Here is a 24,458-nt window from a genome sequence, read left to right as displayed (position 1 = left end):
AGTTGAGAGGGACCAAGCCTGCAAGGGAGGGCAGTTGGAGGTGATCAACCCTGCAGGAGAGGGCAGTTAGGGGTGACCGGGCCGGCAGAGGAGGGAAGTTGGGGGCAAACAGGCTGGCAGCAAAGCGGTTAGGGGCAATCAGGAAGGCAGGCAGGCAAGCAGTTGGGAGCCAGCAGTCCTGGATTGTGAGAGGGATGTCCGACTGCCTGTTTAGGGATCCGACTGCCCACCGGGATCGGGCCTAAACGGGCAGTCGGACATCCCTCGAGGGGACCCATATTGGAGAGGGTACAGGCTGGGCTGAGGGACAACCCCCCTCCATGCACAAATTTCGTGCACCGGGCCTCTAGTCTATATATATAAAAGCCTAAGTGACCATTACAACTGAACGACCAGAACGAGTGGTCAGCTAGTCACTATGATGCGCACTAACCACCAGGGGGCAGACGCTCAACGCAGGAGCTGCCCCCTGGTGGTCAGTGCTCTCCCACCACCAACCTCCTGTGGCCCCTCCCCCAGACCAGTGCTGATCGGCCCTCATGGGGGGGCCGGCCGGCCAACCTCCCAATAGGCCTCAATCACCGGCCAGGCTGAGGGACCTCACAGTGCACAAATTTGTGCACCGGGTCTCTAGTATTATATAATACTGTCAATAAACATAGGATCCTTAATTTTATCATTGTAACAAAGTATAAACTTTGTTGTGAGTTCCTAGTATTTTTTATGTGCTGTTTAACTGAATTATAATTCTATAACTGCTAAGAATTGTCTATAAGTCTGCATCCTACTTTTCTTAAATATTCTAAAAAACTCTCCTTGCTGTTCCATAGTCTTCACAATCATTATTGTTAGTGACTGTTAAATTTTTTATATAATGGGTGGACCATAATAGTTGAACATCTGGATACTTCTAGATATCTCTCTCATAAGTAATAGCACACTAAAAATTTATGTTTAATTTTAATGCATAGTAGATTACACAGTGACTCTAGTTGGATATTTCCATTATGGTTTTTTGATTATGAAGTCAATGTTAAGAACTGAAAAATTCAAATTAGTATAGAAACCCATAACTAAAGAGAATAATCCGTTTGAGCAGTTACACATGAAGATGAAGAGTATCCAGTAATTATTTTATTAAGTAAGGAAAATTATTTTTATATTATGTTGGATTTTGTTTAGTTGGTTGGGTTAAATGGTCTTATTCCTTCAGATGCCCAGTTGACTTTTTACCTATAAATTAAAATATAACTGAGTTTAACCCGAATTTAATGATGTTACATGCACTGGGAATTTTAGTTTCTGTATCCTTAAGGTCTAGGTAGCATTTCACACATGAATCATTAATAAGAGAATTTCAAGAGCAGAAGCTTATGAAAACCACTGGGTTTGGTGACCAAGAATGGGAGCACAGAGGAGACCTGCTGTGCTAGGATCTGTCTTAAGTGGTAGACATAATTTGATTTAGATAAAAATGCATATCTTGTTGAGGCCAAGGACCATGAACTAGATTTTTTGTGTCTTCCAAGCACATGGCTCATACTAAGTGCTCAGTGAAGGTTTGTTGAATAAACTAAGAAATGTGTATGCACACACAAACACACAAAGAAGTCTTCCTTAGTTATGAAATTAATGTAAAAATAAAACTTATGAAAGGGGTGACCTTTAACATCAGCCCATGTGTCAACAAAAAGAACATATCTCTTTAATTTCATTCAGGTAGCAGGGGTAGTTGATACAAAAGTTAATTAATACAACCACTTATTGGGTACCTTACTATAACACTGTGATGGGTTAGGTGCCTTTTCTGCATTTTCTCTTACCTTTACAACAGTCAATAAGGACTGTCTCTTCCCAGAGGAGAGACTGAGACTCAAAGAGAATAGTTAACCTGGTCAAGATCATACAACTAATGTGTTGACAGAATGCTGACTGCTCAATATCTGACCTCTAGAATCAACCCATTGCCACAGAAGAAAAGTCAAAGAAATTCAAGAAGAAGCAACAGGGGAAGCGCAGGAGCCAGGGTGAAATCACAAAGGAGCGAGAGGATGAGTGTTTCAGCTGTGGGGATGCTGGTCAGCTTGTCTCCTGTAAGAAGCCGGGCTGCCCAAAAGTTTACCATGCAGACTGTCTCAATCTAACCAAGCGACCAGCAGGTTGGTGCCAAAATCTGTTAAGTGTTCCTTGTTCTCAGCCAGAATTCTCAAAGCCCTCTGGTCTTCCCATGCATCCCATGCATAGTATTGAGGGGATTTGGGTCCATGTTCTTACTCCTGGAGTAAATAACAAAGGCTTAGAACCCTATTTTTATAGAGAAGGGAAGAGAAATTCACTTGCTATATATCAAGTATTTTGTTTTATGTTTCTGTTATGTTATTTTATCCTCCTAACAACCCATAAAGATGAGACCTTTTCACCTTCCCATGATGTAGATAAGGAAACTCAGAATCAAATTTGGTGAGATGATTTGTCTCATTAGAACATATAGATGGTAGGAGCTGGATTGAAAGCCAGGTTTTCTAACTGAACCGCGTCCAGCACTGCCAGTGGTGAACCAGAGGAGGGGCAGTAAGGATTAACATGTTAAGCGCCCAGTCACCGGTGACTGACACTATACTTTCTGTCCGGAAGACAAAACAGGCTGGGCGCTTAATGTGTTAAAGAAAACAGACAAGAGAATATAGTTGGGGCCAGGTGGATCACTCTGCTTGGATGAGGACACAGTGACACAGCCTATAAGCCGAATCTTTATTTTATAGTCAGATCACACAAAGCAAAACAAGGGAGTGGTCAAGATGTTTACAATGTTCTTGTGAGTTTCAAGTCTACTTCTTTCCTATTGTTGCAATTCTCTGAACTCTATCAAACTTTATTTTGGCAGCACTTGCTGCACCGCCCGTAGCCCACATCCCTCAGCTACATAGGACTACAGGGTCGGATTATAAGGTTAAGCTTACAACCATAGCCTTTGGCTATAATTGTGCTTGGGAGGGCTTTGCCCTCCAAGCTGGGACTTATATGTGGCATTGCCATAAGAGGACCGTGCCCTTTCGTCAGTCTGAGTCTTGAACCTGTCCAAACGCTGCAGCCGCTCTCCATATCTGACCTCAAGTTTACTAAAACACATTCCCTTTCTAAAGAAAGAGCAGTTGAGACAGAGTGGAACTTTAGATCATTCTAGTCAGTAAGGTGTGGACTGATACCCTTTTAGACCTCGTTAGCACACTTCCCTCTGAAGGAGATGCAGATGTGTCAGTTAGATGAGAAAACTGCTTAGTCAGATGTGGTACCTGGAAATTTGTGGTTGGAGAAGTCACTAATCTTTGGGTGGTGATTTGGAATTAGCGGATTTTAGGGGTTTGGACCTGCCATCTATTTTAAATTACAAAGATAAGAAACCAGTGGGAAGCCATTCTAGGTGAGGGGATTATACATCATTAGTGGCCTGTTTCCTGGAATTGCAGAAAGAGAACAACTATGGGGAGGGAGGGAGAGGAGTTTGTCCTTCAATATGTGGTTGCTAGGATAATGAAATAATAGAAAATGAGATAGTGTGGGGGCAGGCCATAACATTGACCTAACACTTCCAGGAAGTGGAAATGGGAAATTGTTTCAGAATCAGTTACTCATGGCCAGGGCTGGCACAGGCTGTGATAGAACTGATCTGGCCTATGAGCCAGGAGCAAAGTCTAGCCAGCATAGTTTATTGGAAGGAGCTGGAGAAGAAACACTGTCCATGACAAAGACTCTCAGCTGTCATAAAGTGGAGACAAATACACCTAAGGTTAGCTTTGGGTGTTTTCCACTGATTCTGCGTAGACAACACAGATAAAGTTTGTGCTAATTTCAAGACTTAAAATTGAGCAAAGGTAAATCTGCTTCCTTTTTTTTTTCACATTTATATATCTGCTCCCACTTCCTACTAATAACCAAATAAGCAGGAGTTTAAATAGCTGAAATGTCCCCCTTAGAGTTGAATGTTTATTTATTTTAAAATATATTTTTATTGACTTCAGAGAGGAAGGGAGAGAGAGATAGAAACATCAATGATGAGAGAAAATCATTGATTTGCTGCCTCCTGCACACCGCTCACTGGGGAGTGAGCCCACAACCCCAGCATGTACCCTGACTGGGAATCGAACCTTGACCTCCTGGTTCATAGGTTGACACTCAATTACTGAGCCATGCCAGTTGTGCTAGAGTTGAATATTTAAAGGACAAAAGGAGTTTGCAAAATATGAAAGTAATATCCTCATATTTTATCTTATACAAGCATGTCAAACTCAAAGGCTAACACGGGCCAAATAAACAAGGTTTAAGTTTATGTGGGCCGCAAAAAAAAAAAAAAAGTTTCAATTTTCATAGAAACGTAGGTTTATTTCGATAGAGACATGCTGAATACAAAGGGCTGAAATAAATGAGTAATCATTAACATAAAATAATAGAACGTTTTAATAAAAAATTTTTCTTGAGCATTAACTTACCAGACACTGAATAGCTGCACAAATTAATAAGTGTAACACAAATAAACCTATTTTTCTTGTTCTCCAAAAGCGAAATATATCCTATTGCGCACACCCAACAAGTCAGTACAAGACTATTGATGTAGCAATCGGCTACTAAAATATTCGCTGCTAGTATTAGTGGAGAGAAATGGTGCGCTTGAGCGTAAGGTGCATAAGGGAACACAATTGTAGTAATCAGTTGTTAGCGAACATTGTCATTCGTTATTAGTAATTATGTATAACAGGATATTGTAAAAATTAAGTTACGAAATTTTTATTAAAACGTTTCTTAACATACTATTATATTGGTTGGGCCGCAAAAATATTTGTTGTGGACCGCATGTGGCCTGTGGGCCACAGGTTTGACATGCTTGATGTAAGGGGAGCTTTGGGGGTCTTATTCCTTGCTAGGAATAGAAATAATAGAAATAGAAATAAGGAATTACTCCTGCCTGTATATTTAGTTGATGCTTAGTTGCTACTTGATACTGGCAGTTATTTTTATATGCGGTTGTGCAGAAGAGGAAGCTGAGATCCTGGGGCTGGGGAAGCATGAGCTATCTGCAGAACAGGGCAGTTTAAAATCACTCCTTTGACCTGGTTCCAGAGCCATGGCCCATCTCTTGTTTTCCTAAGCTCTTGTTTCACATCTGTGTTTCAGGAAAATGGGAGTGTCCTTGGCATCAGTGTGACATCTGTGGGAAGGAAGCAGCCTCCTTCTGTGAGATGTGTCCTAGCTCCTTTTGCAAGCAGCATCGGGAAGGGATGCTCTTCATCTCCAAACTGGATGGACGTCTGTCTTGTACTGAGCATGACCCCTGTGGGCCCAACCCTTTGGAACCTGGGGAGATCCGTGAGTATGTGCCTCCCCCGGTACCACTGACTCCAGGCCCAAGCACTCACCTGGCAGAGCAACAATCATCAGGAGTAGCTGCTCAGGGGCCCAAGATGTTGGACAAGCCACCTGCTGAAGCTAACCAGACGTTGTCACTGTCCAAAAAACCTCTGGCAGGGACTTGTCAGAGGCCACCGCCGCCTGAAAGACCTCCTGACAGAACTGACTCCAGGCCCCCGCCTGTAGAAAAGGTCAGGGCCCTTGCTGGGTCAGGGACCAAACCCCAGTCCTTGGTATTCAGCCAGAAGTCATTGGACAGGCCATCTACAGTGGGAGGACCAAGAACCCAACTATCTGACAAACCCTCTCCAGTGACCGGCCCAAGCTCTTCACCCTCAGTCAGGTCCCAACCACTGGAAAGACCTCTAGGGACAGCTGACCCAAGGCTGGATAAATCCATAGGTGCTGCCAGCCCAAGGCCCCAGTCGCTGGAGAAAACCCCAGTCCCTACTGTCCTGAGACTTCCACCATCAGACAGACTGCTAGTCACCAGCAGCCCCAAACCCCAGACTTCCGACAGGTCTCCAGACAAATCCCACGCTTCTTTGACCCCGAGATTCCCACCTCCTGACAAAGTGCTATCAGCTGTGGTCCAGACACTGGTAGCCAAAGAAAAAGCACTGAGGCCCGTGGACCAGAATACTCAGTCAAAAAACAGAGCTGCTTTGGTGATGGATCTCATAGACCTAACTTCTCGCCAGAAAGAACGGGCAGCTTCTCCTCATGAGGCCACACCACAAGCTGATGAGAAGATGCCAGTGTTGGAGTCCAGCTCATGGCTTGCCAGCAAAGGTCTGGGGCAGATGTCTCGAGTTGTGGAGAGAGGCAGTGTGTCAGATCCTGTCCTTCAGCCTCCTGGAAAAGCCGTGGCCCCCTTGGAGCACCCCTGGCAAGCTGTTAAATCACTCACCCAAGCCAGACTTCTTTCTCCGTCCCCTGCCAAGGCTTTTTTATATGAGCCAGCAACTCAGGCTGCAGGAAGAGCACCTGCAGGAGCTGAGCAGATCCCAGGGCCTCCCAGCCAAGCACTGGGCCTGGTGAAGCAGGTGAAGCAGATGGCTGGAGGCCATCAAGTACCTGGACTTGGTGCCAAGAGTGGGCAGTCCTTCAGGCCTCTTGGGAAGGCCCCATCCTCCCTCTCCACTGAAGAGAAGAAGTTGGCAACCACAGAGCAGAGTCCCTGGGCCCTAGGAAAGACCTCACCAGGGCCAGGGCTCTGGCCCATGTTGGCTGGACACACACTGGCGCCGTCTTGCTGGTCCTCTGGGAGCACACAGACATTGGCACAGACTTGCTGGTCTCTTGGAAGAGGGCAAGACCCTAAACCAGAGCAAAACACATTTCCAACTCTTAACCAGGCGCCTTCCAGTCACAAGTATGCAGAGTCAGAACAGAAATAATACCAGTAAATGTCAGATGACCAGCCCAGCTACCCCCAGGGTTTTTGGGGGAGGGAAATATTATTCTCCTCCCTTATAAAACAGACCCCACTACCTTTTCACTGTTATTCTTTCTTTATATCCCAACACTCAGAACTCTTGTGACATTAGCCAGTGGGGGCTTATGGTTATGTGATACATGTATGGAAATCCAAGTGGGCCTCAGCCAAGGAGACAGACAGACTTGGGTCTCTTTCCCTCATCCTTTACACATGGTCAACTTGAAATAAAAAGTCCACTCTGGAGTCAAACATGGGATTCAATTCCGCTGGTCAGGTTGGAAGGTAGAGGGGCTTTCGATGCTATTTCTCTATGCCTACAGAGCCCCACTGAGGGCACCTGATGAACCCTTGGGAGGAACTGATACCCATTCAAACCAGTGGCGATTTCTTGAGCATTCATGTGTGCTAGGCCAGGTGCTGGTCACTGATAGGAGATACAGAGATAAATAAGACCTGATTCTTATGCACCTAACATGCCTGCCTGGGTTTCTAGGCTGTTTTTAAGAACCTTTGGCCAGGAAATAACATGAAGTTCTGAGGGGCCCTGGGGCGTGGTCCCAGAAATGATTGTATTGAGTAAGTTTCTTCGGGCTAGGTGTGCATGTGTGCATGTGCATGCATGTATGCTCATGCAGATGTCTATAGGCAGGGTGGGGCTGCAGAGGCCAAGTGGGATTGTTGGCTGGGCAGCCACCACCACTGCTTCTGTCTGGGTTGCGCAGAGTCTGAAGATCTATACTTGGTGGAATAGCTGGTTGTGGGGAAGCTGGGCTCTACAATGACGTAGCTTTCCCACAGTGTAAGAAGGCAATTGGCAAGCTTATCTCTCTTTTTTACCTATTTTCCTCCTTTTACATCAACCCACCCTATGCCCATCCCCCACACACTCAGGTGCTTTCAGATTTCAGAGTCTTGGGCAGTGGACCTAGGAATCTCTAGCAAGCTCTGAGCTAGATCCACCACCAGCTCAGGGAGGGTGCCAGATCCTGACAGAAAATTACTTCCCTTCTGATCCTTTGCTCTCCTGCCTCAATGGAGGGAGTCCTCTTCTTCACTAGTGGATTTTACCACCCTCCCCTGAGAATTGTGCTCTGTGTTGAGAGGACTTGCCTACTGACTCAAATTTAAAGGCAACCATAACCCTTCCTTTATGACTGGCAAGATGTGGCATTTAGAGAAATGTCCAGTCTGAGGGTTGACTCCTCATAACTGCTGATTATCTGTTACTGCTGCCCTGAGCTGGGGCTCAAGGGCTGGGAAATCTGTTGGTGCTACCCTGCCCTACCATTCACCCAGCTCACTGACTGCCAACAGGAAGTGCTGTTTGGCCAGTTTCTTCCCATTCATCCATGTCTCTTTTGTCCCTAGACCAAACGTGTTTACCTATCTGCTTTGCCAACTTAGCCAGCAGCTTTAGCCAACCAGGCCATCTGGCCCAAATGTCTCCTAGCCATTCTGTCTCAGTTATGACTTTTATATCAACAGGAGTCTGTTTTTTGTCCCAGTTTCCTCCTGAGTTCCTAGTGAGGCTACTCTAATCACTCTAAAGGAGGAAATAATAGTTACAGAAGCATTTGCGCTTTATATAAAAATTAAAAAGAATTTGCTTTTATTTCCCAAAGTGGGTCTCTGGGATTGAGACACTTGAACTCAGGCAGAGGCACAAGACTGGGCAGGGCTGCCCCGAGTTTAGGAGCCTATCCTTGCATCTCACTTAGACCTCGGAATCTCCTCTGTAAATTCCACCTGCCTAGTTCTCCATTTTGGTCCTGTCCCTCTTCCCACATCATCAGAGAAGAAAAGCTCTTGGTTGAAAAGGAAGAGAAAACAAAGCATCTTATTTTCTTTTTAAAAAATTTTAAACCATGGAAAAGATATTTTTAAAGAAATCCACCCAGAACGTTAAAGTTCATTATATTAAGTATTTATCATGTGTGAGAATAATAAGTATATAACTGCAGCTAGTAGGTCTTTTTCCCTAATCTCTTAGGTTGTACGAGTAGGGTTTGCTTGGTGCCAGTCCTGTGCCCTTTTCTCTCCTGTCATCTGTAGTTGCGATCAGAAAAAGTATCCACACTGCACTGTCAGAATCTCCTTTCACTATGTTGTGTGTTAAATTACCGTAGTTCTTTGTTTAATGGAATAAACTGTGAATTTTTTTTTGTGTGGTGGGGGGTTGTGCAGGCTTTGTAAAAATTTGTAAGTGGAGAAGTTCGATCCTACAATAGCTTCTGAAGTAGGCTTTGGTAGGTAATTTTCTTGACAGACACTTTAGACATGTCTCATGGGACAGGAAGGAGTGAGGGAAAGGTGGGCCATGATTGACCACTTTATGGTTTTGTTTTGGTCCTTTCCATTTTCCACCACTCACTGAATACTTCCTTCCAGACCTGCCTGGGAAAACAACTGAGCTATGCTTGATTTAGGGGATAGGAGGCAGTTCTTTATCTAAATGGATGGAGTGCCAGGCTTTCCTGGGTGCCATTTGAAAAGACTCTCAGCTTGAATGGGACCTAGAAATTCAACTGTGAGGCCCACTGATCTCAGCATCTCATTTTAGATTATTAACATCTTATCATGAAAGCAGTCACTGTACAATTAGAAGCACAATCAGGACTGTTGGGAATGGAGACTATTGCATGATGCTGAGAGGGAGTGACTACCCTTGAGGACTCCGTTAGAGCCTATGCTAAGACCTTTTCTCCAAGGATTGCAAGTTGGAAATTAAAAGGTAATCTTTTCTCTTAGACATTCCTGATCTTTATGCAGGATGGTATTTTTGGTATTTGGCTAAGTGCTTGGAATTCGGATCTCAAGAGAATATGCCTCTAAGCCCCTTTCCCAGGAAGCCTTTCCCAGGGGGAAACCATAGCTTCCATAGGTAGCTAGAGAACAAATACCTCTCCGAGCCCTGTTAAGTCAGGGGGAAAATTATGGAAACTGTTAAATTCAAAGCCTCTTTGCTTCTCCTACTGAAGCCAACCCATTGTGATAGCAAATAGCTCTCATTGCTACAAAAGCATCCAAGTTTTTAAATGTCTGCGTCTCCCTAAAATTCCTGAGTTTGAGGTGATTTAAATCACTATGTTGATCCTCTTCTGAACAACTACCAAATCTACATCTTTGGCATTGAAGAAAATAATTGTATTCATATCTTCCACCCCACACCACAGTCAGGGAGTGAAGTGCATCAGTGATTCTTCACAGGTTTGGCAGCATCTACTCACTGGAGCTGGACTCCCAGGTCGCCTGTGAGAACACTGGCAGTAAGGAAGTCTGGTCCAGGCAGCTTCCCCTGTGGAGGAATTAGGAGCACTAAACATGGACAGATGTTGGCCTCGGCTCCTACAAAACCGTTTTTCTCCTAAGGCTTTTTTGGGGGATATTGTCATATTGGGGTTTGTCAGAGTGGCCCAATGTAACCTCTGAGATCACGGCAGGAAGGGAGCGACCACAATCCCTTTCCTACTAAATAATGTTTAGGCTGTTCCATGTGTTGGACATTCCACATCATTTAAACTAGGTAGCCGCATGAGACTTTACTTGGCTGTGGCCAGTTAGCTCTCAGCTGAACTTCCTAGGGCCAGATTGCTGTAGTATAAATTGAAATAAGAATAGATAATTGCTTTGTACACACAAATGTAATGATGGTGCTAATTTTCTGGTATAAATAAGCACTGCCAAGGGTTGAGGAACTGGTGACTTGAGAAACCCAAGTTCCTGTTTGGGAGGAAAAGATTTTATGTAGGACAGTTCTTTGAAGCTCTGTTAAGAGGAGAGGGCAGAGCCTCGGTGAAGCCTGTACCCAATCCTGGAGTGGTCCAGCGCAATCCAGAGATGGAAGAGATGCCATGTCCAGGTGAGGGTGGCCATTGAGTTTTTCAGGGCTGGTGTCACCTTGTCCATAGCCTCTGTCCACACTGCCGAGAATAGGTTGGTAGAGAGCTCCAGGTATGGGGTCTCCATCAGTTACCTTCTGCCCCTCTCTACCTCTCACTCTCGTGGGAACCTCTATTGCCTATGAAGATTAAAGGTATTATTTCTTAAGTAAATGTAAAGTTTTAATTAGAAATCCACAGCCTGGAAAGTAATGTTTCCTATCAACATAAGCAAAACACAGCACATGTTAAATTCTTAAGTGGTTCCTTCTCTAGAGCTGCTTTCCCATGACTTTCCAAACATCAGGCTATTGAGGGGCTTCAGGTGTAACACTCTGGAAGTTGAGCAAAGCTTTGTGGACAGGAGGAGCGCCCAGGGAGTAGGAGCAGAAATGAATGGTTGTGGTGCTTTAGACTTCCAGAGGAGGGGCAGAGAGCAGGTGGTCTCCAGGTCTGAGGTGGGTGCTGCCTGTGTGCATGTAGGTGAGTGTAGAAGGTGGGTGAGTGCAGCACACAGCAGCTCATGGAAGAGCAGAGTTCAAAGTCTCGGCAAAGAAGCTGACAGTAGAGATCTACCTTTATATTTTTAAGAAAAGGGGTGTGGGGGGAACAGCTGAGGTCCATCACCTTTTTTTTTTTTTTTTTTGCTCCTCACCCCCATAGATTGTCAGCTGTGAAACTTTTAGTGGAAAAGAGGGGAGCCCTGTGGTAGGAGTCCCCATAAACATGTACTGTAATTCTTTGTATATAGAAAAAAATTACTGTAAAGTAAAGTTTAACTTTACTCTTATGGCCCTTGCCCTGTGTTGTGTTTTGTTGTTGATGGGGAGATGTAGCCCAACAGGAGGGAGGGTGGGTTTGGGGTGAGAGCAGAAGCCAGCCCCGGCATTAGCGCCAAAGGTGGGACACAGTGGAGCTGAGCACTTTTCCAAGCACCTCATGGGAGTGGTGTGGGTTTCCTCTCAGTCATTAGGTGCCAGAATGTCTTTCTTTTGGGAGTGGCTGGTGTTTTCATCTCTATACAGGAAGTCTTCATCACCCATGAAGTAAGGGTATTTTGAGGAATTGGTTTTTAAAAAGGAAGTAGAACCAAATGACTTCCTGAGTGTGAGTCTGACCATCTTGGCTAAGTTTTTAGTTCTTCAGAGGCAGGTGCTAGCTAGACACTACAGAGGATCCAGTCTAAGGCAGGAAAGCAGAAATAAAGGGGCCAAGCCTCCATACAGGAAAGGGCTGTCATTTACTTCCTTGTAGTTGAATTGGAAGTGTCAGCCCTGCTTACAGTTAATACCTGGTCCTCCAAGGTCCAAAAATAAAATTTGAGGCAGCCTTGGGAGTCTGCCTCCCCTTCTGACCTAGTCTTGAACTTCCTGCCCCTTCAGCAAAAAGCCCTTCAGGGAAGATAAGCATTTAGTCAAAGTTTCGTTTCCTTCATGATCTTCACAGTCCTGAACTGGGCAGTGGTTGCCTCATTTTACAGATAAATTCAGGCTGAGTTTTAAGTCCCTTTTCTAAGTATCTGAATTAGATACCCACCCAAAAGAATTTTGTGTGTTGCAGTAACCTATGATATTCCTACCATTAAACCACATTGTAGGGTGCTGATGGGACGCTGAGGATGCGCCAGAGGTATGATGTTACAGGTGCGGTAGAACCAGTCAGTCTGAGGAGGAAGTGCTTGATCCTTTGATCTCTGGACAGCACTGAAGTGCTTGCTTTGCTCTTCTCAGCACCAAGAAGGATTTTGAGTTTTGCACTTTCCCAATCCTAGCCTCTCACCATACTAAAGTATAGGAAAAGGCTCTTTTGTTTCTCCATTATCTCAGCTGCAACCCTGGGCTTTAGTTAACTTGGTTTCCAAAGGAAAATTAGGGCTGGGAGGAGTCATATTAGAATGAGGCCTAAGAAAGGGGCTGAGTGTGATTCACAGTGCATTGATTTTATTTACAAATCAGAAGCCACTTAAGTAATCTGCAGACACAGTGCTGTCCAGGGAAGAAGCCTGGAGTCCAACTCCGCCTTTACCCTCCTGATGACCCATCAGTCAGCCCAATGCTGCACGTTCCATGGGCCAGCACAGACAGGTGCCACTTCTGCTGCCATGGGGACTTGGGGTAGCTTACATGTTTGACCATCCAAGCCCAGACAAGAACTAGGTCCAGCCCCTTGGGGAATTCCTTTAATTCCCCCAGGCCAAATAAGTGGTGATTCAGTGATGACAACAGCTGTAGAAGTAGGGATTTGCCTTCTGGCCCAGGTCCACGCCCTTGTCCTCTGTCAAAAAGAGAGGTGGCAGCTCAGTACCATTCTGTTGGGGGATGCGGTAACAAATGTGAACGGGGCCTAGAGGAAGTGTCCAGAGAGGCTAGGGAAGTACACACCTGTCATCACCTGGAAGGCGGCCACACTGACGTAATCCTCTGCCACTTTCTGGAAGAGCTCGTCTGGCAGGAAAAAAGGCGATCAGTGAAGGCCCAGTGCCAGGAGCCCTGGGATCACCCAGTGACACAGCCCTCTAGGCTCTGCTTCCTCTGGAGCCCCTGCCTGTTCCTGCGGTGAGGCCCAGGACAGCACTCACCCACACTCTGGCCTGTCTTGCTGGATGTTTCAAAGAGCTGAGCTTTGATATCTGTAAAGAAAAGCGACTACAGCTTCATATCTGAGAATCAGGTGGACACAGACAAAGGGGAAGTCTTCTGGATCCCACAGGTTCAGGGAAGCCTGAAAGCTTTCCCAGACGATCTTGCCATGGTAGCCAAACAGTCCCTATTTTCTGTGACCCACCCAAACAGCCACTTCCCTCCCCCGGCCCCAACAACTGAGAAACAACTACTGTCTGCATAGTCCTGGACATCGTGGAAGTCCACACGTCGACGCCGCCTGTCCTCCTCCAGCAGGTCACTCTTGGTGCCACACAGGTAGATCTGACAGCCCTGAAGCAGAAGACAAGGTCAGGGTAATCCATACAGACCACCAGAGCCCCAGCCTCTGGTTCTCTGGTAAGGTCTGGCCACCTACCTCCTCTAGGTTTCGCAGTTCCTTCACCCAGAACTTTGCCCGCTCAAAGCTGCTGCTGTCTGTGAGGTCTTGGTATAGGGCAGGCAGGAAACAACCAAAGGTCGGGGGCTAGTCGCTAAGGCCAGCCTGGCACCCACCCCTTCTTGTTTGAGGAGCAGACGAGAACCTCCCTTACCATAGCAGACGATGGCAGCCTTGGCACCTCGATAGTAGATTCGGCTCATAGCCTCGTAGCGCTCAGAGCCTGCTGTGTCCTGAAGGGCAGGGGGAAGCTCATCGTTGGCCTGAGTTACTGAGCTTCTCCCCAAGATTGCAAACTAATACGTCCTCCAGACCCCCATTTTTAAACTGGGGTCTAGAGAAGAGAAATTGCTTCTATAAGGCCACAATCAGACACGAATAGACAGGACTAAGCCTCAAGAATAGATATTCCCAGGACTACCTGCCCAAGGGACTTACCCAAATACCCAAAGTCACTGTCCGGTCTCCGACAGACATCACCTTGGCCACGAAGGCGGCTCCGATGGTCTGCAACCAGGGGGAAGCGATCAGGATCGCGGGTGCGGGCTACCTCCCACCCGTGCCGGGCCCGCGAGGCGCACTCACGTTCTGATAGGGCCCCACCAGGAAGCGGTCGTGCACGTATCGCTCTACCAGGCTCGTCTTACCCACGAACTCCTTGCCCAGCATAACCACCTTGACGTCCACGCGCTGCCCGCTCATGCTCTCGGGGCCGCCTCACCCGCGTCAGGGTCCTGGGCCCCGCGCTAGGTGAACCCGGATCTCCGCCCGGGCAGGCGGCGCCCAAGCCCCAGTCACTACCGCTCCAGACACGACGTCGGGCTCGCGCTCTGGCAGCGCCCGCCTGCCCCCGCTCTTCGGCCCGGGCGCTGACCCTTCCAAGAGCCCTGGGAGCGTGTGGGACAGCGCCCTCAACGGCGCCGCACTCCGCCGCCCGCCTCGGACGGACTCCCCACCGAGCTTGGGGGCCGCTCCAGCCCAGGTCCGCACGCACCGACGCGGCTCCCGCAGGGGGAGTGGGGCAGAAGGGGAGGGACCGAGGGTCACGTGCTCAGGCGCCGGAAGTGGTGGGTACAGCGAGTCTGCGCCGGAAGTGGCGGGCGGCCCGACAACTCCTCATGGCGGCGGCTGCTGTTGGGGTGCAGTGGGGCGGTGACTGAGCTGGTGCCTGGCGGGCGTGCGCCGAGCCCGGGCCTGGCCTCCGCGTGCCCCCCGGGCTCTGCACCCCTGATGCTGCTCGGGTGCTGACCCCGCCGGCCGGGACAATGGTGAAGTATTTCCTGGGCCACAGCGTGCTCCGGAGTTCCTGGGACCAAGTGTTCGCTGCCTTCTGGCAGCGGTACCCGAATCCCTATAGGTACGTAGCCGAGGAAAGAGCAACCCCACCCCCTCGCTGTTTGGTGATCGAAATGTGGGACCGGGAAGGACTCAACATCGAGTCCGAGGTGGGGGATTGCCGGAACCGTGGCCGTCTTGAGGGCCAGAGGACCCTATGGAGGAAGTGGCCAGGCCTGCAAGGTGCCGGAAAGAGGATGGGCCTGGGCGGTGGTTTGATTGAGGCCCTAGTCCAAGGTTCTCTGGGGTGGCGAGACAGGAAGAGGCGGCGGCACAGGAATTGGGAGGGATCCTGGGGTTGGAATTCCAGACGCTCTCCTCCTCTGCCTGTGGCTCTCTCCAGCGGTGCAATAAATCATGAAGGCCAGCCATGCTGGAAAGCCCAGGAATCCAGGTCAACGAGAGGGCGGGAGTTGGAATTTGCCCTGGGGTAGGTTCAAGGGAATGAGCCACAGCACACATCACTGCAACTTTGAGGGAAGGCCTGGCCATTCTGGGCCAGGAGGCTAGAGATGGGAACCCCAACAGGCAGTCTCTCAGGGGCAGGCTCCTGAGGGTCACCTTCATTCTGACACCTGCAGCAAACATGTCTTGACGGAAGACATAGTGCACCGGGAGGTGACCCCTGACCAGAAGCTCCTGTCCCGGAGACTCCTGACCAAGACCAACAGGATGCCCCGCTGGGCCGAGCGACTATTTCCTGCCAATGTTGCTCACTCAGTGTACATCCTGGAGGATTCTATTGTGGACCCACAGAACCAGACCATGACCACCTTCACTTGGAACATCAACCACGCCCGGCTGATGGTGAGACTCCCTTGGTCCCTCACACAGAGCTCCAGATAGGTATGGCTAGGGAGCCAGTGGTTTTCAAACAGGAATCCATCAAGCCATGAGGGTGCCTTGGGTGTGCCTCAGAAGGGAGAGGATCCTGACCCCATACCCCATGTGGACTAAAGGAGTAACACTCTTACTTGTCTTACATAATGGATTTCTGCCTAAGAGTTTAGGGAAAAGAGGTTCTATATACCTTTGATCGCTTGTCTTTAAAACTTGATGGGTGATGGGCACAAGGTGCAATATACAGATCTTATAACCTACAAACCCAAACCTGAAACCTGTATGTTCATGTTAACCAATGTCACCCCAGTAAATTTAATTTAAAAAAAAAAAAAAAAAACTTGAAAATATATGGTTTATATTAGGCAGCAGTTGCCAACCTTTCTGACCTCTCGGACCACCGGTTGGCGACTGCTGGTTTAAGGAACACTCTACAATATCTTCTCACGTATGAATATCCTGAAGCATTCAGAAAACTTGCATTCTCTTTCTCACTTAATCTTCACAATAACCCTGGGAGGCGGGTATTACTCTCTTGTGCAAAGAGAAAAGTTAGGTTCAAAGAGGGCAAGTGTCCTACCAGGTCACAGAATGAGCTGGCAACTTAATCCACTGCCCCAGGGTTATCTGAAGCCCCCCAGCATACTTCCCTGAGGGTACTACCTGTTTTCTATGTTACCAAGATAGTGGTCCTGCTGTGAGAAATGTCTTTTAGTCCAGCTATGAGACAGGTCTTTGAAGGTTTCTATTGGAAGTACCGATCTACTTTTTCCTCTCTGGTGAGAGCTGTGACAATTGCCAGATTTCCATTTTTATTTGGACTTCCAGTGAACTCAAGAGCTGCAGCAGGTGGAAGACAGGCTAAAAACTACTCATGACCAGACAAAGCTACAAAACCAAATCCAGGGCCAGGATGAGCTGGAAGGCCCTCTGCTATTCCATGTGCCTTCTAGTTTAAAGGGTCAGAGGAAAGATTGTAGACAGCAAAATGACCTCATTGTTCTTGTTCTTCTGTAAATGCAGCTTGGGGTGCATTCAGGGAAAGGAATGGGTTTTCATTTTATTGCTCTACCTCGTGAAAAGAGGCAGGAGATCAAATTTATGTGAAGTTAGCAAATTGAAAGAATCCCACACAATTGTGGTTGGCCTGACTCCCTGCACAGGTGGTGGAGGAACGATGTGTTTACTGTGTGAACTCTGATAACAGCGGCTGGACCGAAATCCGCCGGGAAGCTTGGGTCTCCTCTAGCTTATTTGGCGTCTCCAGAGCTGTCCAGGTGAGCAGCACTGTGGGAGTGCTAGGGCTCTGAGGCCCAGGGCATTTGACATAGAGACTGGGCTGGGGGTCAGTGGGCAGCTCAGAATTCTTCCCCTTCTCATCTTTTGCCAGGAATTTGGTCTCGCCCGGTTCAAAAGCAATGTGACCAAGTCAATGAAGGGTTTTGAATACATCTTGGCCAAGCTGCAAGGTGAGAACCTCCCAGGCACAGGTTGGGGTCAAGTTCTAGCTGCCCTGACTGGTGTGGAACCTGGGGCTGTCACTGCTCCTCTCTAAGCCTGGGATTCCTCATCTGTTCCTGGGCAAATACCACCTTTCCGATGGGGCCTGGCTGGCAGGAAGTGAATGCTGTAGGGAGCGATTAGGTGGGTCTTTTTGGCATCCTCTCAAGCCAGCCTCCTGCCCTTTGCTGCAGGTGAGGCCCCTTCCAAAACCCTTGTTGAGACAGCCAAGGAAGCCAAGGAGAAGGCAAAGGAGACGGCACTGGCAGCTACAGAGAAGGCCAAGGACCTTGCCAGCAAGGCAGCCACCAAGAAGCAGCAGCAGCAGCAGCAGTTCGTGTAGCCAGCCCAGACCCTGGTGCGGCAGCACCCCACCCCACCTGCTGCATCCCTCTGCCCTCCCCCCTGTATTTTATTATTAAAAGTCAACTTCCAGCCTGATCTACTCTCTGGGTAGTGGGTTGGAGGTGGTATCTGTTTGGCATCTACTGTGCATCAGACATGCTATCCATGTCTGGGCCAGGCCTGCTTCTTCCTGCGTTGGACAGCTGAGGAGAGATTTGCCCTGGGTCTCAGACAGCATGCAGGCAAAGTGGTCATAGACACTAGACTGTAAGCTCCATGAGGGCAGGGACCTTTTTGTTCTCTGCTGTGTCCCAAGTATCTGGAACAATATCTAGCTCATAATAGACACTCAATAAATACTTGTTGAATTCAATCAGCCCCAGCTGTAGAGTCAGAAAGCTTTGGTTCGAATCTTGACTCCACTATATCTTGGTTTGGGGCCTCAGGCAAGTCCTGTCACTTGGCCTCAGTCCCACCTGCAAGGTGGGGAAAGAGCTTAGCTGTGAGGGTTAAAGGGGCACTGCAGCACAGTCAGCAGTGTTAGTTGTAGCGACTGATCTCATTTCCTTTCCCATTTTGTGGCTGGAGTTTCCCCATTTTCATCAGGCAAGACCATGGGCAGGAAATGATGAAAGCCTTTTAATGAAAACACTGTACAGTATGGGGCAAAGGCCAGGGGGCCTTGGCTAAGAAGAAATGTGGAGGTGTGCCCAAGAGGCTTCCTGTCTCTGTGAGGACAACAGAACGAAGTGCTACAAAAAATGCCTGGAAGGGTGGCCCAGGCCTAAGCTGCCTGTCGTGCTGGGCTCTGGAGGCCAGGCCCCCTCCCCTCTCCCCTCGGAGGCACTGCAGCAGCCAGCAGAGGGGCAGGAGGAGCACCTGCTCCCGCACCAAGGTCCTTTTAGTCCATTCCAACAGGAGGTGACTGAGCAGCCGCTGAGGCTTGGGGAAGGCAGAGGCACGCTCTGGGGTGGCGAGGGTCATAGCCAGGCGCCGCTGTGTGAGTAGCTGTGCTCCTGGCCTGCACTGAAGCCCCGCAGCAGCTCGGCCTCACCCCCGAACACCACGCTCTCCACGTCCACCTCCAGCTCCTCTGCACAGGGACAGGTCTAGTCAGGAGACCTGGCCCACTGGCCCACCCCACCCTCCGCTTCAGGGCACTCACCTTGGTCTGAGTCAGAACGCTCAGAGGAGAGGCCTGAGGAGTCCAGGCTATCTGCCCGCAGCCGCTCCCGTTCGCCAGCCCCCGCCGGCGCCCGGAGCTGCTCCAGCTGCTGCTGCAGGCTCTGCTGCTTGCTGCGCAGCTGCTCCTTGAGCCTCTGGGCCCGCTGCTCCTGCTCCTCCAGCTTCTGCGAATTCCAGAGGAGCCAAGGGCTGGGGTCAGCTGCCTGGGGCCTGTGCCTCAACCTAGCATAGCTCAGCAGCAGGCCATGGCCACTTGGTGACTGCCTGTTCCAGACAGGGGCTCTCTAAATCTGGACTCCAAAGAGTTACCTCCACACCCTCCAGGGAATCAGGCCCTTCTGTCCCATGTAAATGGCCCGTGAGTTCTGTCTAGCCGGGCAAGGGAGGGAGGGCAACACAATCTCAAAAGACCTTCAGGGCCCTGACCGGTTTGGCTCAGTGGACAGAGCATCAGCCTGAGGACTGAAAGGTCCCAGGTTCAATTCCGGTCAAGGGCATGTACCTTGGTTGCGGGCACATCCCCAGTGGGAGGTGTGCAGGAGGCAGCTGATCGATGTTTCTCTCTCATCGATGTTTCTAACTCTATCCCTCTCCCTTCCTCTCTGTAAAAAATCAATAAAATATATTTAAAAAAAAAAAAAAGACCTTCAGGGTTTAGTCAGGTGAGGCCTAGATAGGTGATGTGGAGTGATGAGTGCTGGTATCAAGCAACAGGGATGAGGTGTGGCAGGGGCTGTGACATGATGGCAAGTGTGAACTCCAGCTGAAGGAGGCAGCCACCTCCGAGTTCCAGCCAATCACTGCCTCGTGGAAAGAGGCCCAGTGTGGTCCAATCTCTCGGTGTCTTTAAGAGAGCTGGAAAGTCAGATTTTTCATGTCAAATGTCCTCTTAAGTGCTGCCAAGTAGCTAAACTTTTAGAAAACTATAGACTAAACAACAGCTACCAGTTTGTAACTCCTGGTCAAGACCCTCCTAGGAACCCTAAGGCTTTTTCATCATTAATCTGCCCCCCCTCCCCCCCCCCACCCCTACCAGAGCTCTGTGGGCAGGAGCCTGCAGTCAACAAGAAGGAAAGCATGGGAAGGGACACTGGGACTGGGTGTGGAAGGATGAGTGACAGCTGCCTAGGTGAAGATGGGGGAGGAGAAGCACTCAGGCAGAGGGAGGTCGGGAAGAGCACCAAGAATTCGGCTTTTGGCCCTGGCCGGTTTGGCTCAGTGGATAGAGCGTCGGCCTGCGTACTCAAGGGTCCCAGGTTCGATTCCAAGGGCATGTACCTTGGTTGCGGGCACATCCCCAGTGGGGGGTGTGCAGGAGGCAGCTGATTGATCTTTCTCATTGATGTTTCTACCTCTCTATCCTCCCTTCCTCTCTGTAAAAAATCAATAAAATATATATATTTTTTAAAAAGAATTCGGCTTTTGGTGGGGAACAGGGAAGAGATGAGACTACAAAAGCAGCCAGTGGCAGCAGATGAGTGGTGAAGGGCCTTGAGTTCACAGGAAGTAAGGACTGAGACTATCCTGTCAAGAGCCATGGAGGGTTTTCAGCAGAAGAGGCACCTGGACAGATCTATGTGGAGCAAAGAAATCCTAAGGCAAGACGGAAGCGGAACAGGAAGCAGGGAGCACAGGGCGAGGTGATGGGGCTTAAGGAAAGAGCAATCCACAGGTCCTGCCCACTTGCCAGTCAGCACTTGAGAGGTACACCATCCCTCCAAGACCCAGGCCAGGCGAGCCCAAGTGAGAAACAGGCCTGCTGTTCAGCGAGGGTGTTCCTCAGGCACCATGCGGGGAATGCAGGCACCTCTGGGACAGTGCAGACAGTCCCACACTGATTTATTTACTACATGGCATATCTATTGTCTGCCATGGCCCGAGTACCTAGAATGGCCTAGCAGAGCAGGTGCTCAATACTTCTTGAAGGAAAGAATGCAAGTCAGGGGACCTGGGTCTGGGTTCTGAATATGTCTCTCCTGAGCCCGGCTGTACCTCCATTTCTTCCTCTGTCTGAAGAACCCAGAGGGCAAGAAAGGCCCCTACTATTTCCAAGGCCACTCCTAATCCCCTCTCTCTGGGGCTGCCTGCGGCTTTGAGTCTGCACACACTACTCATGTCCACCAGGGGGCAGCAGCAAGAGCCCTGGGAAAATGGTGACTGTCATCCTCAGTCCTTTAGTCTTCCTGGCCTCTGGAGCTACCTCCCAAAGTGGCTTCAGGACAGACTGCCCAGAAAAGGAGGCCTTAAAGGATGGGGAGAGGAAGAGCGAGGACCAGTCCTCTTACAGTCTAAGGGACCCTTACACATGACCCATCACATTATCTTCAACAGTCATGCCTCCCCATACAGAGGAAGAAAGGAAGTCCAGAGAGGTTAAGTGCCTGGCGCAGAGCCTCACCGTTGAAATAGAGGTAGTTATAGCTGTAATAACAACAGTGAGCATTTATTGGGCAAATGAAGCTTAACATCATTTGCCCAGTAGGTCCTGAGTTATTTTTTGCTTTTCTTCCCATTTAACAAATTTGGAAACTAAAAGCACAATGGGCCCCTCTCCCCAGTGTCACCCAAGCCCTTCCCTGCTATACCTCTCCACACGTCCTGGTAACCTGGCTCCTGGGTGCAGAGGTAGCCCCTTACCTGGATGTGCATCCTGGCCCGGCGCAGAAGGCTCAGTGTGGTGTATCGGGCACAGTCAGCCCCCAGGGGCATCTGCTGCTTCAGCTGCTCCAGGCACCGCTTCAGCTGGGCCCTCCTGCAGGGGAAGGGGTCTGGAGGGCAGTGCCAGCCCAGCCTTGATAGCTAGAGGGCTGACAGGGGAGGGAAGGCCAGAGAGAGACAGTCCCTGAGGCCCAATGCTGTCAGGGCATGGCTGGGACTCACCTGCGCTTCTCCAGCTCGTTGTGCACAGACCTGCCAATGCCAGAGAGGATGGGGTGAGGGGCCATCAGTTGCTGCCCACACCCTCAGTCCCAGGCTCCCAGAGGCTCAAACTCCACTGCAGATCTCTGCCCGAAACTAGCTCAGTATGGCAACCTTGTGCTGGCCTCGGGCACCTGAGTTGCCAGGTGGAGGCAGAGACTCATGGGGAGCTGGTGGGGGGTGGGGCTAGGGGGCAAATGCTGAAAGAGGCCTGCCCAGGTAGCTGTGGAGTGCAAACAGAGGTGACAGTTGAGCTGAGCCAGAAACACAGGTTACCCAAAGCAGGTAGTGGAGAAAGACACTCAAATTGGAGGGAACAGCTTGTGTAAAAGGTGGAGATGAAGAGAGACAAGGAGGAAGCCTGTGGGGGAAAGTGAGTGATGTGATAGGTGGAGTATAGGAGTGTGAGTGGAAGCCTTGTTCACATCAGGGGCGCTCAAGAAATAGTCTTTGAATGAATAGAGGGGTGTGTTTGGGGGAAGGGGAGATGGCAGGAGGGGTTTGAATGTCTCCAGAGTAGGATACCTGGCCCAGAAGGCGCAAGCAACAAGGAGGAAGTGGGCTGAGGAGGGGCCCGAAGAGGGACAGCGCCATCCCCCGCTCCCCGTCGCCCCTCGCCCTCCTCACCGCCCACTGTCGAACGCGCCAAGAGCTTGGGGGGATCCCTTCCTCTTTCTGTGGACGGGGCCTGGACTTCGGTGCGGGAACAGGGACGCGTATCCGTGCTCAGCCTCTGCCAGAGAGAGCCCGCGTCTCGTCAGGCTGCAGCTGGTCCCAGCGGGCGCCCCTGGCATGGCACGGTCAGGGAGAGGCTTTTGGCGCCAGGACCACATCCCCAACACCCCCCCAGCCCGACCGACCGAGGACTCCTCTCCATTTTAAGACGGGGGTGACCCGGGGCTACTGCATTAAAGCCATGTATGCATCCTTCAAGTTGGGAGCCACGTCTAACCCAGGCCCGTCTCAGCAAGGTCGCAGCCTGGGGTCCAGCCAAGGGATCTGCCTCACCTCGCTCGCGGCGCTCCAGGAACTCGGCCGCCTGCAGCAGGACCTGGATGTTGCTGGCCACAGATTCCATGTCGGCGACAGCTGGCGGCGGGCGGGCCCGAGCGCAGGCTGGAGGAGCGGCAGCACCACTTTTGTTACAATGTAACTGACACGGTGCAACACACACAGGCGCCCCGCCCCGCCCCCTGACGCCCCGCCCCGGGACGGCCCAGCTCTTGGCCCGCCCCTCCAGGACCCGCCCACCCGCCCCCACCGCGAGCTGCCCGCCCCCTCGGACACTGGCGGTATCGACAGGGGCGCCAGCTCCAGGCTCTGCCCTTGGGCAGACCCTCAGGGTGGGAGGTGATGTCTCCTGCCCGCTTTGCTCAGCGACCCCGCACTAGCTATTTGGCGTCTCTGGGCCTCAGTTCCCCACACGTGCTGGTGGCAAGGGCCCGGCTCAGAGAACGTTGCTCTAGGAGCCTGTAGTCCCCGGAGGCCCCCAGCCCAGCAGCTGCACGTGGGCGCCGCGGAGACACGGCGAGCGCCTTCGCCCATTGGCTGGTCGGCTCGGGCGGCTCGCTGTCGTCACCTTCGGGGCGAGGCCTGGGAGCCTCTGAGGCGCTATTGGCTGCGCGCAACCCCGCCCTCTCTCGCTGCTGGTCCACACATTCGGGCGGGAAAAGGAGCAGGTTTCAAATTTGAAAACCCCGGCGGTGGGGGCGGGGCTGAGCGGGGAGCGGGGCCGCAGTGCGCAGGCGCCAGGAAGGGAGCCGGGATCCTGCTCTGCGCTCCGGGGTCGGTGTCAGGGCCTGCCGGCCTTCTGCGTCCTTGGGCCCCGCTGGGCTCCAGATTCCCGTTGTGACGAATGGGAGTAGTCTCCCAGCTCGTCCTGCTCACCCACGGGGAAGCTACTGCCGCTACAGAACGTCAGTAGGGTACCAACTTCCAGGCGAACAGCCTCGCTGGAGAGCCCTGAGTTCTGGAGCCAGCGGAGTTGGGTGTCTCTCCTGTCACCGCTGCTTCTCAGCTCTGTGACTCGGCCAGTGACCTCCCTCCTGTAAGCTCGGGAAGCCCAGCAACAGCGTTGTTGGAGGAACAGAGCCCGCGCCTTTGCCGTGCCCAGTAGGTAGGAGCTGCTTATTTCTACCGCAGGGCCACCAGATGGCGGCTTCTTCCTCCCCCGGAGCCCCTGGCGGCTCCCTAGCCTCACCAGCAGGTGCGGGCACAGTGACAGTCTACGGGTGGAGGCAGGAAGATGAAAGCAGGTGTTTTAGGGTGTGGCATTTCTGCCAGTGGGGGGGCTGAGTCTGTGAACCGGCAATAGAGAAGCGGGGGACAAAGAGGAATCAGATTCTTTATAAAGACATGGTGCTGGGTAAACACATAGCACATGGAAGCCAGTCCTCAGTTCCTTGGAGTTTCTCTTGAGTCACTCCCAGAGAAATCACTTGACAGGCTCGGCCAGGAACTGAGCCATTCGCCCATCCCTTCACTCACCAAAAATTTGCTGAGCACTTACTGGGCCCCAGGAACTGTGCTGGGGGCCAGAGAATAGAATCATTGGCCAAACCAGACAGGATTCC

The 24,458-nt window shown here is 50.5% G+C and overlaps 4 protein-coding genes across 10 annotated transcripts in view; 2 read left to right on the top strand and 2 right to left on the bottom strand.

Annotated features, from left to right (window-relative positions):
* The window catches only part of NSD1 (nuclear receptor binding SET domain protein 1), a 140,065-nt gene extending 128,542 nt beyond the window's left edge, over positions 1 to 11,523 (top strand). For 4 of the 6 annotated variants that reach the window (XM_079771820.1, XM_079771818.1, XM_079771821.1 and 1 more), the window contains 2 exons: positions 1,955 to 2,159; positions 5,170 to 11,523. In XM_079771820.1, the coding sequence (XP_079627946.1) occupies positions 1,955 to 2,159; positions 5,170 to 6,803 (1,839 nt within the window). In that variant the 3' untranslated portion in view covers positions 6,804 to 11,523. The remainder of the gene's footprint in view (positions 1 to 1,954; positions 2,160 to 5,169) is intronic. The other 2 variants (XM_079771822.1, XM_079771823.1) reach the window with 1 other exon arrangement.
* Positions 11,524 to 12,369: 846 nt separating this feature from the next.
* RAB24 (RAB24, member RAS oncogene family) lies at positions 12,370 to 14,777 on the bottom strand. The gene is made up of 8 exons (XM_079771827.1): positions 14,347 to 14,777; positions 14,200 to 14,268; positions 13,916 to 13,994; positions 13,741 to 13,808; positions 13,556 to 13,655; positions 13,301 to 13,351; positions 13,104 to 13,166; positions 12,370 to 12,996 (listed from the first exon to the last, which is right to left on the bottom strand). Exons 1-8 carry the CDS (start codon positions 14,461 to 14,463, stop codon positions 12,932 to 12,934), a joined length of 612 nt encoding a protein of 203 aa, XP_079627953.1. The 5' UTR covers positions 14,464 to 14,777; the 3' UTR covers positions 12,370 to 12,931.
* Positions 14,778 to 14,860: 83 nt separating this feature from the next.
* On the top strand, positions 14,861 to 17,877 carry PRELID1 (PRELI domain containing 1). The gene is made up of 5 exons (XM_079771826.1): positions 14,861 to 15,118; positions 15,678 to 15,903; positions 17,100 to 17,213; positions 17,327 to 17,405; positions 17,631 to 17,877. The coding sequence occupies exons 1-5, from the start codon at positions 15,027 to 15,029 to the stop codon at positions 17,777 to 17,779; spliced, it is 660 nt and encodes a 219-aa protein (XP_079627952.1). The 5' UTR covers positions 14,861 to 15,026; the 3' UTR covers positions 17,780 to 17,877.
* A 149-nt stretch (positions 17,878 to 18,026) lies between these two features.
* On the bottom strand, positions 18,027 to 23,071 carry MXD3 (MAX dimerization protein 3). 2 transcript variants are annotated; one of them, XM_079771824.1, is made up of 6 exons: positions 22,894 to 23,071; positions 22,513 to 22,672; positions 21,847 to 21,876; positions 21,604 to 21,718; positions 18,947 to 19,130; positions 18,027 to 18,874 (listed from the first exon to the last, which is right to left on the bottom strand). In XM_079771824.1, the coding sequence occupies exons 1-6, from the start codon at positions 22,961 to 22,963 to the stop codon at positions 18,762 to 18,764; spliced, it is 672 nt and encodes a 223-aa protein (XP_079627950.1). In that variant the 5' UTR covers positions 22,964 to 23,071; the 3' UTR covers positions 18,027 to 18,761. The 2 variants fall into 2 exon arrangements, with proteins under 2 accessions (XP_079627950.1, XP_079627951.1); XM_079771825.1 differs by having other exon boundaries at positions 22,513 to 22,618.
* Positions 23,072 to 24,458: the final 1,387 nt, after the last annotated feature.

Source organism: Cnephaeus nilssonii (assembly GCF_951640355.1).
Source record: "Cnephaeus nilssonii genome assembly, chromosome: 5".
NCBI classification, from domain to species: domain Eukaryota; kingdom Metazoa; phylum Chordata; class Mammalia; order Chiroptera; family Vespertilionidae; genus Cnephaeus; species Cnephaeus nilssonii.
This window is presented reverse-complemented; position numbering and strand designations above follow the sequence as displayed.